General features: G+C 42.6%; 1 protein-coding gene across 3 annotated transcripts in view; it reads right to left on the bottom strand.

Annotated features, from left to right (window-relative positions):
* Positions 1-86: 86 nt before the first annotated feature.
* The window catches only part of LOC135556382 (phospholipid-transporting ATPase IF-like), a 59958-nt gene continuing 41913 nt past the window's right edge, over positions 87-18131 (bottom strand). The window contains exons 20-30 of one of the 3 annotated variants that reach the window (XM_064989547.1): positions 17396-17549; positions 15129-15231; positions 13326-13471; positions 13159-13218; positions 12695-12822; positions 12415-12553; positions 11524-11589; positions 11238-11341; positions 10786-10951; positions 4983-5119; positions 87-1481 (exon numbers count right to left, since the gene is read on the bottom strand). In XM_064989547.1, the coding sequence (XP_064845619.1) occupies positions 1400-1481; positions 4983-5119; positions 10786-10951; positions 11238-11341; positions 11524-11589; positions 12415-12553; positions 12695-12822; positions 13159-13218; positions 13326-13471; positions 15129-15231; positions 17396-17549 (1285 nt within the window). In that variant the 3' untranslated portion in view covers positions 87-1399. Of the gene's footprint in view, positions 5120-10785; positions 10952-11237; positions 11342-11523; positions 11590-12414; positions 12554-12694; positions 12823-13158; positions 13219-13325; positions 13472-15128; positions 15232-17395; positions 17550-18131 lie in introns of all 3 variants that reach the window. The other 2 variants (XM_064989546.1, XM_064989548.1) reach the window with 2 other exon arrangements.

The raw sequence follows: 18131 nt of genomic DNA, 5'->3' as shown, positions 1-18131 counted from the left end.
TAGAGGTATACTACTATGCTGGGCACAGTAGTGTGTGTGTGTATATTAGTTCCATACACGGTCTGCAGGAAAGGACAAAGGTTACATGCTTTTTAAAAACATTTATTCCGTAAACATCAGCAATGAAACCGTTTCACTGACAGGTGAGTAACAGAACTCTTTAAATTAACATGATCAAGAGCTAGGAACATGAACAGCAAACTTCATTGTTCCTAGTGCAGATGCATCCTTATTGCCAATGAAAATGGAGACTTCCGAAATAGATTTCAATATTCAAACACCTTTTGTTTACTGACCTATTGAGTGGCATTTATTAGAAGCTCTTGGTGAATACTGGCTTGAGGCCAAATTTCACAATCTGAACTAATAGCTGCATATATAAAACTGACAAATGACAACTGTAGCATACTAGTACAATAAGTATACTTCGCCAGTGACCAATGCTGACCTTGATAAATCGTGCCAGATGTGCTTACAAATATTCGTAACGTGCAAAGAAAAAAAGCTCCACTGACTACTTGATGGACATTTCAGCATCTCCCACTTCAAGCTGATGAGGTAACTGCTACAAATAGTAACCAAATAATTCCCACAATTTTATATGAACTTGGCCATATTCAAATAAATCTGTGTGTGCAGATGGTGTGCATAAGTCACAGTCATAGATAGCAAGTTTAAAACGGTTGTCTCAATGACCCTCTCGACTCTGGCCATTCCGTTATTGTGGGCCAAAGGCCCCAAAAGATAGGATGCAGTTGAGTTCAGTCAGGTGATGAAAATAAATATGCAAACAAACATGAAGTGGTTAATAGCATAGGGGGGGAAAGGCACACACACACAAACAAAAACATGATTTCAATGGTAATTGGCAATGAAAGGAAAACAAGAACTGTAATAGGTGCAAGCCATATATTATACATTGACAGCTATTTAATATCTCTGGGAGCTATTATATGGACATTCTTGACATTTCTGAACAAAAGTACTACTAACAATCTGTGCAGAAAAGGCATATTTTAGGGACAGTTTCGAGACCTGATTATCCAACTGCTTTCACATTTTCATACCTTGAAAAATCAGGTCATAAAATGGAGGATATGGCTATAACGAGGCCCACCTAATTTCCTCAGGAAAGATGGCAGACCTTCCACAGTCAGGTGAAGCAGCAGCAACACTAACCTACAGGCGTAAAGAAGTAGACCATGTTCTCTTTTCACTCAAGTCTGACAAATTATTTCATCTTTGGTACCATCTTATTCCCTTTTATTATTTACAGGAAGAGAACAGAGGCCCATGTAGCATCTCTTGCAAAGCCTCATGTCATTGCTGGTCAGCCCTGGGCTGTGTGGTGAGTAGTTCCTCTCTGTGTGGCAAGGTGGCACTACTGCTCTCTGCTACCTTAGCAATGAGCGGCCTCCATGGGTGCGAGCGTCAAGATGCTCCGATCGTTGGAATAGAAGGGGTCCGAGTCGCTCCATGATCTAAAAGCATCAACGACAGAGGAGTGAGGGGTGTGGGAGGACGACTAAGCTGAAAACCTGCCTCGAGTGCTTCAATCCATCTCGAACCTGCCTAAAATACCCTTTTATTTACTGTTGGATGTGACATCCATCTTGCCATGGCATGGTACAGTAGGGTGATGGTACAGGAGTAGTTGAAGACATTATCTGTATTGATATGAGGAGGCCCTGCCTTGGAACTGAAACCCTGTCATTCTGCTCATCTTCTACTGGCTTCCTGCCCTGTCACCAGACTCATTTCCTGCCCTACACTTCAACCTACAGGGGTAGCAGCACAAGCAAACGGAGTTAAACTCAAAAGGAGGAGAGAGAATAGGGTGAGTACAGTGAGGGTTAGTACAGGATGACAAACAGTCAACTTCCTTCTCTCAGTCACTATATGCATAACCAGGTATACTAAATACTTTCTTTGAATGATATGAAGCTCAGGCCTTGGCTATACAATTATATATGTGAACAATTTACACTACTTACTGCTAATAGGAAAATATCATTAATCAATATATCAAAGACATCTTAAATATGTGCATATTTATAGTAAAATACATATCTAGTATCAAAGAGCCCTTGAAAAGAGGGCTCTCAACTCTTCTTCAGGAAAGGCAAAAGGCCCCTCCCGATTTCAGATTATACAGGCTAACATTGCCACCAGGGGGCATAGTAGGGACTTGCCACATCTCAACCATATTCAGACTCCTGTAGAATATAATATAAATCATCTTGTTCATCACTATACCCATTTTATCATCTTTGAATCACAAGTATCAATACCCTATACGTGCTATATGGATTATAAGACAAAGACAACCGTTTTAAGATCTTGTATGCACATGGTGCTGTATGACTTCAAAATAGGTATTTCTTGATAAATGTGTATGTTGGTGTTAAATTGTCTAGTCTTGTGGTACTCCCACTTGATATCAAGCTATTAGTCAGTTGTCTATGGCGATCTATCAGAACAGAAAACCAGGCAAGCAGCAGAATATTAGATTGAATAGTGACGTCAAGGTGATATAACAGCTGCATATGAATAACGTAGATGGGGGAAATTGAATATTATCTAGATTTTAGACAGAGCGGCAACAACGAGAGGGGTTCAGACAAAGTGCAGCAAAGCAGGAGTAACGTTATAGAAAAGATCAGGACACACGTGAACACAATGTCTGGTTATTCAGCATACACAATACCAAAAGGCAGCCCCATGCAACAAGACAGTTCTCTTCTCAAAAGCACCTAAGGCTTCAAATACTTCACTTTATCAAATAAATAGCAAAAAGACTCCTATTCTCATTTTGAGACTACGGTTTTCCAGTACATCTCTGTCAGGGAGTGTGGTCCCCGTGTTTCAGCTGAGGCACACCGACACCAAACACTGCAGTATGTCAAAACACAAGCATCATTCAGTAACAGTACAGGGTACGGTAAAGTAGGGCTGATATACTGCCATGCTGCCAGTCAGCGAGTGTGGCCGATGGTGGGGTCTCTCCCCCTGTGCACTGGCAGTATCCTAGCATTAAGGCCGGGAACAAGTCTCAGGCTAACTTTGACTATTTTCTTTCTGAGTGCTTATCTCACCTCAGTGTTGAGAGAGTGAGGGTGTGAAGTAGATATTTGGGCAGACAAGGAAGGGGCTGAGAAAGCATTACACTGGCATCATGCTGTCATTGTCCATAGATACAGTATAACAAACTTTGGCAAGTCAGAGACCAAGAGTACAGTCGTGGACAAAAGTTTTGAGAATGACACAAATATTAATTTTCACAAAGTCTACTGCCTCAGTTTGTATGATGGCAATTTGCAAATACTCCAGCATGTTATAAATAGGGATCAGATGAATTGCAAAGTCCCTCGTTGCCATGCAAATTAACTGAATCCCCAAAAATATTTCCACTGCATTTCAGCCCTACCACAAAAGGACCAGCTGACATCATGTCAGTGATTCTCTCGTTAACACAGGTGTGAGCGACCGGGAGGCCCATGGGGCAACGCACAATTGTCCCAGGGTCGTCCGGGTTAGGCCGGCAGGGATATCCTGGTCTCATCGCGCACTAGCGACTCCTGTGGCGGGCCGGTGCACGCTGACCAGGTCGCCAGGTGTACGGAAACACATTGGTGCGGCTTGCTTCCAGGTTGGATGTGCATTATGTCAAGAAGGGCAGCAAAGAAGCTACTTCTCTCCAGGAAAAACACCAGGGACAGACTGATATTCTGCAAAAGGTACAGGGATTGGACTGCTGAGGACTGGGGTAAAGTCATTTTCTCTGATGAATCCCCTTTCCGATTGTTTGGGGCATCTGGAAAAAAAAAATCTCTCTTCTCAGCCAAGGGAGTGGGCTCACTCACAATTTTGCCTGAGAACACAGCCATGAATAAAGAATGGTACCAACACCTCCGCTGAGAGCAACTTCTCCCAAACATCCAGGAATAGTTTGACGAACAATGCCTCATCCAGCATGATGGAGCACCTTGCCATAAAGCAAAAGTGATAACTAAGTGGCTCGGGGAACAAAACATCAATATTTTGTGTCCATGGCCAGGAAACTCCCCAGACCTTAATCCCATTGAGAACTTGTGGTTAATCCTCAAAAGGCAGGTGGACAAACAAAAACCCACAAATTCTGACAAACTCCAAGCATTGATTATGCAAGAATGGGCTGCCATCAGTCAACATGTGGCCCAGAAGTTAATTGACAGCATGCCAGGGCGGATTGCAGAGGTCTTGAAAAAGAAGGGTCAACACTGCAAATATTGACTCTGCATCAACTTCATGTAATTGTCAATAAAAGCCTTTGACACTTATGAAATGCTTGTAATTATACTTCAGTATTCCATAGTAACATCTGACAAAAATAACTAAAGACACTGAAGCAGCAAACTTTCTGGAAATTAACGTGTCATTCTCAACTTTTGGCCACGACTGTACAAGTAAAAAGCAGAACGAGAATGCTACATCTTTAACAATCTTTAACAATAGATCAATAGAGACTTAGACTCAACCTGGGCTTTGCCTACACTGTGAAGGAAAAACACACGGACTCGGCAGGCTTTGGAAAAGTTAAAAGCACAAAACTTCAGGCAGGTGACAGAAAGCCCCCGACTGAAAGAAGACTTGCATACGAGTACACACTTGGAAGGAGAGATTACATAGACACATGGCTACATTGGTGAACATGTTGTCCCACTGAATATAGAAGACAAATAGACTAGAAGGACTCCATGAAGTCGATCATAGCATACGAGATAAATATGTCTCTATTAAAGAACATTTAAGATCCAGGATCCAGATACTAGTCTCCCTCCCTACAAACCTTTCTCTGTCCTACCATTAAGACCGTAGTCTAGTCTACCTCTCTCTCTACTAGGCTAGGCCTTCACTACTCCTGGGGAGCAGTGGGCTCATCCTGCTCCAGCTTGTAGGAGATGCGCCTGCAGCAACAGAGGCTACAGAGGGTGGGGTCACACCTGTTGGCGTAGGCAGGGTCGCAGCGGCCCATCACTTGCGCCACCATCCGGCCCAGCCGAGCGCACCCGTTCTCCCCCTCTGAGTAGCAACACATGGAGTCCACGCAGCCGATGCCCTGGTAGTTAGTCTCAATAAACTGCAGAGAGAGAGAGAGAGAGAGAGAGAAACAGTGGAATGGTGAGGAAGGGGAGACAGAGGGGTGGCAGAGCACAACAGAATGTTAGAATCAGAACACACAGGTCACGCCAATATCCACAAAACAGCCCAATGACTGTCCAGGGAGCCGGGAGGGGATTTTGGGGATTTGGAGCATGTCAAAACAATAAGAGGTGGGTGATGCACAAGGTGTCAGACACAAATGTACATGGCCAAGCTGGAGAGGTGAAAATCAATCAAATTTATAAAAAAAAAAAAATAAATCTATAAACGATGCAGTATTTTCCAAGGCAAGGCTGTCCTTGTCCCTGGCCTGGGCAAGCCTTGAAGGCACTAATCAACACACAGGAGTTACAGGCAGTTGCCATGACGTGTGCTTAAAATCCTATTCTCACATTAATCTCAGTCAGCTCAGCTCCACATAACAATGACAAATAACGGTGATTCACTCGCAATCAAAGACAATCTACGGCTACAAATGAATGGCGAAGGCAGAGAATTTTGTGAATATAAAATGCATAGCATTAAGTGGAGGAATGTCGATTCCTAGACGACTCTGATCTCTTACAGCCAACTCTTGATTTTCCCGAGTAAGCACCTGCGCAGTGAGTGCTTGAACACTGCTAAAGAAGCAGTCCTGAACACATCGATACTATCAATACTGGTCTGTGGTTACAAAGCTCAATTCCCTCCTCTCCCTACCACTCAGAAACTACTGCATATTTGCAACAGCAGCAGAAACAGTGGTTAGAAGAGTGAGAACAAAATAGGTATTAGGCTACACTGCCATGGATGTATCATTCTACTGTATCCTACATTAAACACTGTCCTCCAAATGCTACTGTATGAAAAACTGATGTGCAAAGGCAAGCCAGTTTTCAGGAGATATGTATATTCTTCTCAACAGGACTGATTACACAAACATCCTTCATGTTGCTTCCACCTTGACCTGTAGTTAGGGGACCACTAACATGGTTGGAGGAGGTGATGATGATTGACAGTTAAAGTAACCTTCCAGTGTTTCCAGATTTGTAGAAAAACATTGTTTGATATGATTTTTGCTGGTTTAAAGGCATACACAGACAGACAGGTGAAAAATGACACGAGTCATGATTAAGTAAGGTTGGGTTTTGTTTTCAAAAACTGAAAGCATTGTATTTGGGACAAATCATTCACTAAACCTCAACTAAATCTTGTAATGAATACTGTGGAAATAGAGCAAGTTGAGGAGACTAAGCAGCTAAGATGTGTAGAAGTCTGTACATAATCAAGTGTTGCTCTGCTTTCTTAACAAGGCAGGTCCTATAGGCCCTAGTTTTGTCGTACCTGGACTACTGTCCAGTCGTGTGGTCAGGAGCCACAAAGAGGGACTTAGGAAAATGACAGTGGCCCAGAACAGGGCAGCACGGTGTCCCTTTTAATGTGAACGGAGAGCTAACATTACTGTGAGCCAGGAGATATTGACATGCATATTATTAGAGGATTGATTGACTTCATCACTACTTATATGTGTGAGAGGTATGTTGAATGCAGCAAGCTGTCTGTTTAAACTACTTGCACACAGCTCAGACACCCATGGGGGGGGGGCAGTATTACATAGAGCCATGACTACATGGAAATCTGTATCTTAGACTGCTGCGCCACTCGGGAGGCCCATTGCTCTGTTTTTTATCTGACATTTTACTGCTTGCATAAGTTACTTGATGTGGAATAGACTTCCATGTAGTCATGGCTCTATGTAATACTGCCCCCCCCCCCATGGGTGTCTGAGCTGTGTGCAAGTAGTTTAAACAGACAGCTTGCTGCATTCAACATACCTCTCACACATATAGGTAGTGATGAAGTCAATCAATTGCCTACCCTCACCGCCCCCAGGTGGTGAGGGTAGGCAACAACATCTCCACCCCGCTGATCCTCAACACTGGGGCCCCACAAGGGTGCGTTCTGAGCCCTCTCCTGTACTCCCTGTTCACCCACGACTGCGCGGCAACGCACGCCTCCAACTCAATCATCAAGTTTGCGGACGACACAACAGTGGTAGGCTTGATTACTAACAACGACGAGACGGCCTACAGGGAGGAGGTGAGGGCCCTCGGAGTGTGGTGTCAGGAAAATAACCTCACACTCAACGTCAACAAAACTAAGGAGATGATTGTGGACTTCAGGAAACAGCAGAGGGAACACCCCCTATCCACATCGATGGAACAGTAGTGGAGAGGGTAGTAAGTTTTAAGTTCCTCGGCATACACATCACAGACAAACTGAATTGGTCCACTCACACAGACAGCATCGTGAAGAAGGTGCAGCAGCGCCTCTTCAACCTCAGGAGGCTGAAGAAATTCGGCTTGTCACCAAAAGCACTCACAAACTTCTACAGATGCACAATCGAGAGCATCCTGGCGGGCTGTATCACCGCCTGGTACGGCAACTGCTCCGCCCACAACCGTACGGCTCTCCAGAGGGTAGTGAGGTCTGCACAACGTATCACCGGGGGCAAACTACCTGCCCTCCAGGACACCTACACCACCCGATGTTACAGGAAGGCCACAAAGATCATCAAGGACAATACCCACCCGAGCCACTGCCTGTTCACCCCGCTATCATCCAGAAGGTGGGGTCAGTACAGGTGCATCAAAGCTGGGACCGAGAGACTGAAAAACAGCTTCTATCTCAAGGCCATCAGACTGTCAGACTGGCAACCACATCAGACTGGCAACCACTAACATTGAGTGGCTGCTACCAACACACTGACTCAACTCCAGCCACTTCAATAATGGGAATTGATGGGAAAGGATGTAAAATATATCACTAGCCACTTTAAACAATGCTACCTAATATAATGTTTACATACCCTACATTATTCATCTCATATGTATACGTATATACTGTACTCTATCATCTACTGCATCCTTATGTAATACATGTATCACTAGCCACTTTAACTATGCCACTTTGTTTACATACTCATCTCATATGTATATACTGTACTCGATACCATCTACTGTATCTTGCCTATGCTGCTCTGCACCATCACTCATTCATATCTTTATGTACATATTCTTTATCCCCTTACACTGTGTATAAGAAATTAGTTTTGGAATTGTTAGTTAGATTACTCGTTGGTTATTACTGCATTTCGCAACACTCGCATTAACATCTGCTAACCATGTGTATGTGACAAATAAAATTTGATTTGATTTGAAAGGGAGTCCCATAGGGCGGAACACAATTGGCCCAGCGTCGTCCGGGTTACGGAAGGGTTTGGCCAGGGGACTTTACTTGTCTCATCACGCTCTAGCGACTCTGTGACAGGCCGGGCACCTGTAGGCTGACCTCTGTCATATGTTGAACGGTGTTTCCGTCGACACATTGGTGCGGCTGGCTTCAGGGTTAAGTGGGCGGGTGTTAAGAAGTGCGGTTTGGCGGGTCATGTTTCGGCAGACGCATGACTCAACCTTTGCCTCCCGAGTCTGTTAGGGAGTTGCAGCGATGAGACAAGATCGAAATTGGAAAGAAAAGGGGGGTAAAATACAAAAAAGAAGAAAAAAAAGAAAAGAGCAATATGGGGATGGGTGGACAGGGGAGGATCCACACACAGAGGCCTGGCTGGGCCAGGGAAGCAGTAGGGTTACTACCTTGGCAGCAGCTAATGGGGATCCATAATAAATACAAATACTACCTAGGGGACCATAGGGCTGGGCCTTGGGCGGGGGGAGGAGAAGCAGCTAGCAGTTGCCAATTGTCCTCCCCTCGGCTCCTGCCTTCAGCAGAGTCATATTCTGAGCTGACTGAACTCTTATCCTCTTCCATCTGGAAGCACAAAACAACCCATTAAGTCTCATGCACGGAAGAAAACAGAAGAGAACAAGACAAATGAGCACAAAAACCACTCCCACATCCATAGGAGGTAGAGGATAGCCGCACCAATCAATGTGTCCAAAACAATTAGTGTACACTAACATTTTAACTAGGAGACTGGGCACAAAGACGTTCCAAAGAATCAATGAGCCAGTTTAGTAACTTCAGTGTACTCTCAATTATGTAAATGTATCCATTTTAACTGGATGATTGAGGAATTCATTTAGAATTTGGCTTAGAAATTATTCTGTCAACATGTCAATCCAATTAGGAAATTGATCACTTGCTTTTGGATGGAGTGGTTGTCATTTTCTCTCCTCATTGTGCATATCTTAAGAAAATAATGCTATTGTTTAAAAGCATGCTGTCCAGAATATGATCCGGAGATACAGTGAACAAACTACTATGAAAATAGCATTCACCAGCTAGCAGCTTCTGCTCACTATAATTTTGGCTCACTATAATTTTTACTGTATTAGCAGCATACATTAAACCGTCTCAAGCTGTGCACTAGGCTAAACTAAAGTGGCATGCAGTTGATAGACGATTTCCTAGAGTCAACATGCAGGGGTGCATAACAAAATGCCTTAGCCTTATCTTTCCCTTTCTTTCTTTTTTACCCCTATCGATTTTTCCTAGAAAGCTGGTTAGTTAGTTTGTCGTCTGCATGGGTAGGCCGCCATTGTAAATAAGAATTTGTTCTTACCTGACTTGCCTAGTTAAATAAAGGTTAAATAAAAAAAACACATTCTTATATTAAAAATGTAGCAGGGCCCCTCCTACACTACCTAATTTTGCCCAGCTGATTCTTGGCTCTGGAAAGAGGCTGCAGTGCGATGAAGTCATCACCTATGACGACTCGATTGGAGTATATCTACAGAGCAGAGGGAAGGAGGCAAGGGCGCAACACAGAGAAGGTCAGTTAGGAGGGAAGACGACATACACAGTAGACACAAAGGTTGATCATAACACACTCGTACAGACACACACCAGCCTGAGAAAGGAAGAAAATCATCTATCACAGAGACAGGAAATGAGACTCAACCCTGGGAAAGGGAGCTTTTATCTTCTAAGACCCACTGAGCAGCACTTTAACACTTAACTTTCTCCATCACAGATGCTAGAATTGTTGACTCGCCAACTATTTGATGCAAAAAAAAGGCTTAATACGTGTAAGTCAACAAACAAAAAGAGGACTTAATACGTGCAAGTCAACAAACAAAAAGAGGACTTAATACGTGCAAGTCAACAAACAAAAAGAGGACTTAATACGTGTAAGTCAACAAACAAAAAAAGGCTTAATACATGTAAGTCAACAAACAAAAAGAGGACTTAATACCTGTAAGTCAACAAACAAAAAGAGGACTTAATACGTGTAAGTCAACAAACAAAAAGAGGGCTTAATACATGTAAGTCAACAAACAAAAAGAGGACGTGTTAATATCAACCTTTTAAGCAAAGAGGAAGTTGTGACCACAAGAATGGAACCGTTCAAGAGGCTGTTTTGTAAAAAAACTGTTTGTTCAGCAATATGCTCCTACCATATGGCCATATCCACTGTCTTACTCTCCCACCTATCAGACACGCTACAGTAGATTAAGATCTGGAACAGAGATGCACCCTCTTTGTTTGGAGCATGCCTTTGTGAGTTGCACAGTGAATTGTTGTTCTTGTGTTGTCTGAGGTGAGAAGCCATGCTTTGGTGTCATGCGTTTCCTGTCAGTGCAAAGTGTATTACCGCAACCCACCCCTTCCCCCCCTCCTCTCCCCTGTCCCTGGGTGTCCTACCTGAGACTTCTGGGTGCTGGTTGGCTGGAGGTGCCTATAGATCACCTTCTTGATGATGTCGGGGAAAAGGCAGGCGATGAGGATGATGATGATGGCGAACCAGGCAGAGCTGCTGGAGAGCAGCTGGACAAAGACAAAGTACATGTCCTGGGTGTGGAGGAAAGGCCTGAAGGGGGGGGGCAAAGGTCAGAGAATCACACTGTTAGCCAGCCGACATCTGTTCAGGCTTAACTAACCCTGTGAGTAGAACACCCTTTGAGTAGAGCCTGGAATAGAACTTCAAGGTTTTCGACTGTATGGGATAGACAGTCACCGAGGTGAAATTCTAAGTAGATTGTATGCCACATGAAGTACAATTACACTTGTTGATCTTATCACATACTATATAATGAAATGTCATGTGTATTAGAGATACACAGGTTGTGTGGGAAAGAGATGGCAGCTCAGCTCACCAGATGATTCCCCCATAAAACAGGGAGAAGATGAAGTAGAAAGCGATGGAGCCCCAGGTAACAAAGTGATTCATCCACGTCCAGAAGTGGGTCTCCAAGGCCAGCTGTCGACAGAGTGAAAGAAAACAACATAGTTTGGTCAGAAAAGCATGTGAAAGGTTATAGGAGAGTAGACGAGTGAGGTGACTGTGACAACAATACCAAAAGGTGACAGATTTCATGTGGGATTGCTTTAAGAATTATTTATGAATTGAAGAGTTGCAAAAACTCAACGGACATTATTTACCTTCAATGTAACAGTGATAACCATTACTGTGAATACCAAAGTGCCAAAGGTCCAGTTTCCAAACATCTACAAGAAAAATAAAACATTTAAGAATTTTCAAAGAGACAATACAATGGCTTTAACATCCATCATAGGAATACTGCTTTAATAGTGATGTAGATTGAGTCACGTGTTAGTAGTCACATATTTCCAGAAGACTAGGCCTAAGCCTTCTAAGCTAAATTGCTGACAAACTTGTGACACTGGAAGTTACTGACTCGTTATCACTCACCCCTTGAGAAACATGGCACATCAAAATCATAACCAAGCAGGGTGTTCATACAGAATGGACCAATGACAGCAACAGATGTTAGGGGGGTAACTATGACAGGGCTATGCATTAACTGTGATTCAGTCAACTCTTACCAGTTGTCTGTTAGCTCTCAAAATCTGATGACATGCAGAGCATGAAAAGAGGGAGGATGTGAAGAAGAGAAATGAACAAAAGAAAGCAAAAAAGAGCAACATGGTGAGTGCTTTTTCAACAACACCAATCTAGTAGAACGACTGACACAAACAAACAGAATAGAGACAGGAGAGAGAGAGGGGGCTGCAGCCCAAATAGAAAAATCAAAACAGCACAGCCTCCTAGAACAGTCTGGAATTTACTGCCATCACACTGCTTAACTTAAACTGAAAAGGAAATATTTCATATTACTGTGCACCTTAAAAGACCCAAACAATATTTCCAGAGATCCGCACCGAACATTCAAAGTCATGTTCAAAGTCAAGTTCCCCTTGAAGCCAAGCCAGGTGGGGGGGGTGTGGAACTCCTTACCCTTTCCTCCCCCGGCAGAACCACTACCAGAGGTAGAACATAGAGTACAGTATATGCAGCCCAGCCCACCTCACCTGTCCATTCCCCATGAGAGACGTGTCCTCCCCCATCAGGATGTAGGAACCAAAGAAGAAGACAAAGGCGTGGCAGAAGCCCAGCAGTGTCCAGTACAAAAAGGTCTTGAAGGAGAGGAGGGAGTTCTTGCTGATGTCTCTGTTGGTGTGAAAGGATACAAAGCAACATGGTTCTGTCCGTAGCAAATGCCTGTTGTGTTTTCATGTAAATGCAGCCTAAGGAGGTACAGCCCCATTCTGTATGGGAAAATAATATGTCAAATAGAACACCATGTCCTACCTGTAGAGCACTGGCTTACTCTGCAGCATGTGTGGATGGACCTGTTGCTCAAACAGGCTGTACACCAGTATGGGCAGGGAGGTGAAACAGATGTTGTAGAGTGTCAGGTAAACACTGTCATACAGAGTCTGGGGAAACAGGGAGGCAACAACGAGGTAGGACAAGATTGGCACTTCACCCTGGGCCATGTACAACACAGCACACATCCACACCTGCCCCCCCCCCCCACCGTCAACAAGGGCCTACACTTGGCTAACTCCTTCTGTATGTGGATGATTCCGAGATGGACAGTTCGAGCTGATGATCCCTCAGGGGGAGATATAGCTCCACGTGGTACATTCAGAACAACAGGCATGTATATCACACAGAACAATGTACACAAACAACACTCACAAAGCAACAGTAATAAGGGACCACAAAAAAAATGAACAAATAGAACTAATGAGACACTGAAAGACACTTACTTGTTGTGAAAACAGACAGAAGAACTGGTATAAAAACTGGGGCGTAATAAAGCACACATTCTAAAAGAAGACAAAAAGGGATTTAGACCCGAGACAAGCACATCTAGCTCCTGTATTGACTATCATTGTGTAAGACACCGCAAAGCATCCTTAAACATAGAACTCACCTTGTAGAAAAAGTACTGTACAAGGGTTGCAACTCTAATGTAGTAGAAGTGGCCATGGACGAGCAGTAACTTGGAAAGGAATCTAAACCTTGCTATTGCATAGTCACTGTTTCGTACTGCTTGTCTTCCCTCCTTGCCCATGATACCTGAAATGTTTTTATAGTCTGTTATTAGCCATTTTGTTCTGAAACTACATGCAAAATGCACTATTGAGTAATGGGTTATTGTAATTTGATTAGGGTGGAGGACTTGAAAATAAAGGAGAGCCGCACACTCTTAAGAGCTCAGATGCAAAAATGTAATGTCCAACGTTTCGACAGGCAAACTGTCTTCATCAGGGTATAATCACAAACACTGCAGGGTGACTCGTTTATATAGTGTCAAAAGACACACAGGTGTCTGTAATCATGGCCAAGTACGGCCTAATATTATTGGTTAATTCTCAAATATTAAAATTACATAAAGAACATACAAAAAAACCAAATGGATAGCATACGATTTAGACTACATAAGCCTACAAACAATTACAATGGCAAAGTCACAATAATCACAAGACTGGCTTCAAATCAATCTCTTCGGTCTCAACGTAGACTTTAAGGGTCTTTAAATGAAAGATCCAGGCAGCCTCTTGTTTTAACAATAAATTATCGAGGTTCCTCCCTCTCCTAGGGAGGGTGACATGTTCGATGCCAATATAACGCAGAGACGAAATCGAGTGTTTGCTTCCAAAAAGTGCGCCGCAACTGGGTAAGTTGAGTTTTTACACCTGTGGTGCTACGATGCTCTGAGATACGTACTTTTAATTCACACTTTGTTTTACCCACATCATTTTTACCACAAGGACAAGTTATAAGATAAATAACTGCCTTAGTGGAGCATGTAATAACACCTTTTATTGGGATTTGTTTCCCTATTTCGGGGGTGTTTGAAGGATCTACATTTGTAAGTGCCATTGCATTGAGCACAGCCATTACACTTGTAATTTCCATCCAGTAGGGGCGCAAATAGATGTTGTTCAGGGATATCTTGGGGTGGTAAATCAGAGTGTACCAATTGGTCTCTAAGATTTCTGCCCCGCGAGAATACGACCAAGGGAAGGTCCGAAAACACATTACCGAGACTATCATCGGATAGTTTGTGAACGATTCCCTTAATTTGTTCAGAGCACTTTGAATAGCAGGTAGTTAGAACGCAAAAAGCATTCTTGCGAGACTGACCTTGAAAAAGGTCATTTCTCGTTTTGTTTTGAATTTTCTCAATGGCAATATTAATCTTATCATTTTTGTACCCCCTCTTCTTGAATTTTCTTTGAGTCTCTATTTCTGTCGAAATCTGATTGTATTTTACAAATTCTTTTGATTCGACAGAATTGGCTGTAGGGCAAACAATTTTTGAATGATCTGAAGCCATTCTTGTGATTATTGTGGCTTAACCATTGTAATTGTTTGTAGGCTTATGTAGTCTAAATTTAATCTATGATCGTATGCTATCCATTTGTTTTTTTGTGTGTTCTTTGTATGTCATTTCAGTATTTGAGAATCAACCAATGATATTAGGCCATACTTGGCCATGATTACCAACACCTGTGTGTCTTTTGACACTTTATAAACAAGTCACCCTGCAGTGTTTGTGATTATACCCTGATGCAGACAGTTTGCCTGTTGAAACGTTGGACATTACATTTTTGCATCTGAGCTCTTAAGAATGTGCAGCTCTCCTTAATTTTCAAGTTTTCCACTCCGCTAGCCAGCACCTCGCCTAAATAGGTGTGCGTTTCTTTTTCCTCTAGGGTGGAGGACTTACCTATGCCAACATGGGCCTCTTGAATCATGCTGACATCATTGGCTCCATCCCCAATGGCTAAAGTGATGGGTTTCTCTGGAGACGTTTTCAGCAATCTCACCACCTGCCAAGCACAGAATTCTCATTAAGCAGCCCAAATGAGACCAGGAGCATGTCCATGGCAATTAGCCTTTACTGTAACACCAGCTACTGCAGATAAAACAACAGCACTGGCCAGATACTTTACTCTCCACAGCCATGACCACAAATTTAAAAGTCTGAGAAACCAAAAGACAAAACTGAAATAGCTAGCCATCTAAGGAAGTTTTTCTGAACAATTTCAGTAAGTGTCACGTAAGTGCACTGTTGTAAGTGAGTTGTAAAGGAGTCTACAGACCTTATGCAAACTATGGAAACACAGCGCAACAGAGTACTTGAATGTTGTTTTGCGTCACAAAATGGGCGGTTCCTTGAAGAACATAGTTCTGCCTATGTTGCTGCGTCGATACGTCGACAAATCACGTTGTGGACTGCCCTGGGACTTTAACCTTTTATAACTAGGGGGCGCTATTTTAATTTTTGGATGAAAAACGTTACCGTTTTAAACAAGATATTTTGTCACGAAAAGATGCTCGACTATGCATATAATTGACAGCTTTGGAAAGAAAACACTCTGACGTTTCCAAAACTGCAAAGATGTTGTCTGTGAGTGCCACAGAACTGATGTTACAGAAAAAACCCAGATAAAAATCCAATCAGGAAGTGCCGCATTTTTTGAAACCGCCTCATGGCAATGACTCCTTATATGGCTGTGGAGGAGCTAGGAGTCAGTTTACGTTGTCCACGTTTTCCCCAAGGTGTCTGCAGCATTGTGACGTATTTTTAGGCATATCATTGGAAGATTGACCATAAGAGACAACATCTACCAGGTGGTCGCTTGTTGTCATCCGTCGCAATTATTGCATTATCTCCAGCTGCAGTATTTTTCCGTTTGCCTCTGATGAGAAACCGACTGCCAGGAATGATTTTTCATCGAATAGAATTGTGAAAAACACCTTGAGGATGGATTCTAAACAACGTTTGCCATGTTTCTGTCGATATTATGGAGCTAATTTGGAAAAAAGTTTGGCGTTGTAAGTGACTGCATTTTCGTTTTTTTTTTCTTAGCCAAACGTGATGAACAAAACGGAGCTATTTCTCTTACACAAAAAATGTTTTTGGAAAAAATGAACATTTGCTATCTAACTGAGAGTCTCCTCATTGAAAACATCCGAAGTTCTTCAAAGGTAAATGATTTTATTTGAATGCTTTTCTTGTTTTTGTGAAAATGTTGCCTGCTGAATGCTAGGCTTAATGCTATGCTAGGCTATCAATACTCTTACACAAATGCTTGTGTAGCTTTGGTTGAAAAGCATATTTTGAAAATCTGAGATGACAGTGTTGTTAACAAAAGGCTAAGCTTGTGTTTCAATATATTTATTTAATTTCATTTGCGATTTTCATGAATAGGAAACGTTGCATTATGGTAATGAGCTTGAGGCTATGATTACGATCCCGGATACGGGTTTGGAGTCGCAAGAAGTTTAAACAATGAACCAAATATTAGTATCCCCCCAAAAAGGTATTTGTTGAGAAGTGAAACAGTAAAAACAACTGGTAGCCATGTACCTTTCTCCGTAATATATGATGACATTCTATTTTTAGCTGATGGGAGAGAATACATTGAACCAGCATTTCAAATTCCAATAATGTTGTAAGTTACACTGGCAAGTACAACAATATTTGCCAGGGCACATTATTTAATTATAAATCTCATTACTTCATATTGAATCTAAAAAGGGTCGTTGTTTTGCTGTGTTTTTAGCTAGGCTAATTCCCACTAGCTACTACTAGCAAGAGAAGACAAAAAAAAAAAAAAACTCTGCTATTGCCCCCTTGTGGATGGGGGAGTCTGGGAAAGACGGACCGACATCGTGTCATCAAAAGGTGTGCGCTGCTCCAAAAAATCTGATTCACACAGGAGCACACATACGGTAAATGATCACTGTTGTAATTATAAATCATCTACTTGAATCAAGTTAATTCTACTAGCAGGTGTTATGTATTACTACAAAATGATTTATACTAATGTATTATTATTGCTAATTTATATAGGCAATAATCTTCACATTAACAATACATTTGTTTTAAATACTTGTGGGCATGAGAAATATGAAATTGGCGCTGTTGACTGATTAATTCATAAAGGAAAGCCCTAAAAGGCTGGTAGTGACAGGGAGGGGACTTGCCTTGGCCTTCTGCAGGGGTGCCATGCGGCAGCACAGCACGGCAGAGCAGTTCTTGCACACCTCCATGAAGAGCTTCTCGTGCCCCCGCAGTGCAAGAGACAGGCTGGCCCCGTCCACCACCAGGCCATGCTGGATCACATGGTCCTCTCTGATCCTACACACACACACACACACAGAGAAAAGGACACATAAAAGAGCCGGTATAACTATACAGAACTAATGATGAGGTCCTCGACACACACACACACACACCTTTGTTTTACTATCCTTGTGGGGACAAAATAAAATTGATTGATTCTCATTCAAAATCCTATTTTCCCTGACCCTAAAAAAGCTTTTTTCTTTGTGGGGATCAGCGAAATGTCCCCAATTGTCTGAATTTCCCTTGTTTTATTATCCTTCTCGTCACCCTCGGGATAGTAAAACCACACACACACACACACACACACACACACACGCATCTCGAATGATTATGCATCATCTCCCAACGTAAATCCACTCATTTTAAATGGAGTATAATAAAAACCTTAATTGTCTTCATTTCTCATAACCATTTCGAAACTTTGTCACACGACGAATATAGGATGTGTCGTGACTACAAAAAGGTTCCGTACTCTTCCCTGGTTTCCAGACTGAGTCATCTGCAATGCATCGTGCCTAATGACACTATCCCCCCAGGGGACCATAAACAAGACTCCTTCACCATTAATAAGCCAAGGACCATTGGAAAAAGGAC

This window comes from Oncorhynchus masou, chromosome 15, assembly GCF_036934945.1.
Source record: "Oncorhynchus masou masou isolate Uvic2021 chromosome 15, UVic_Omas_1.1, whole genome shotgun sequence".
Lineage (NCBI taxonomy): Eukaryota > Metazoa > Chordata > Actinopteri > Salmoniformes > Salmonidae > Oncorhynchus > Oncorhynchus masou.
Note: the sequence above shows the minus strand (reverse complement) of the source record. Positions and strands in the feature narration are given on the sequence as shown.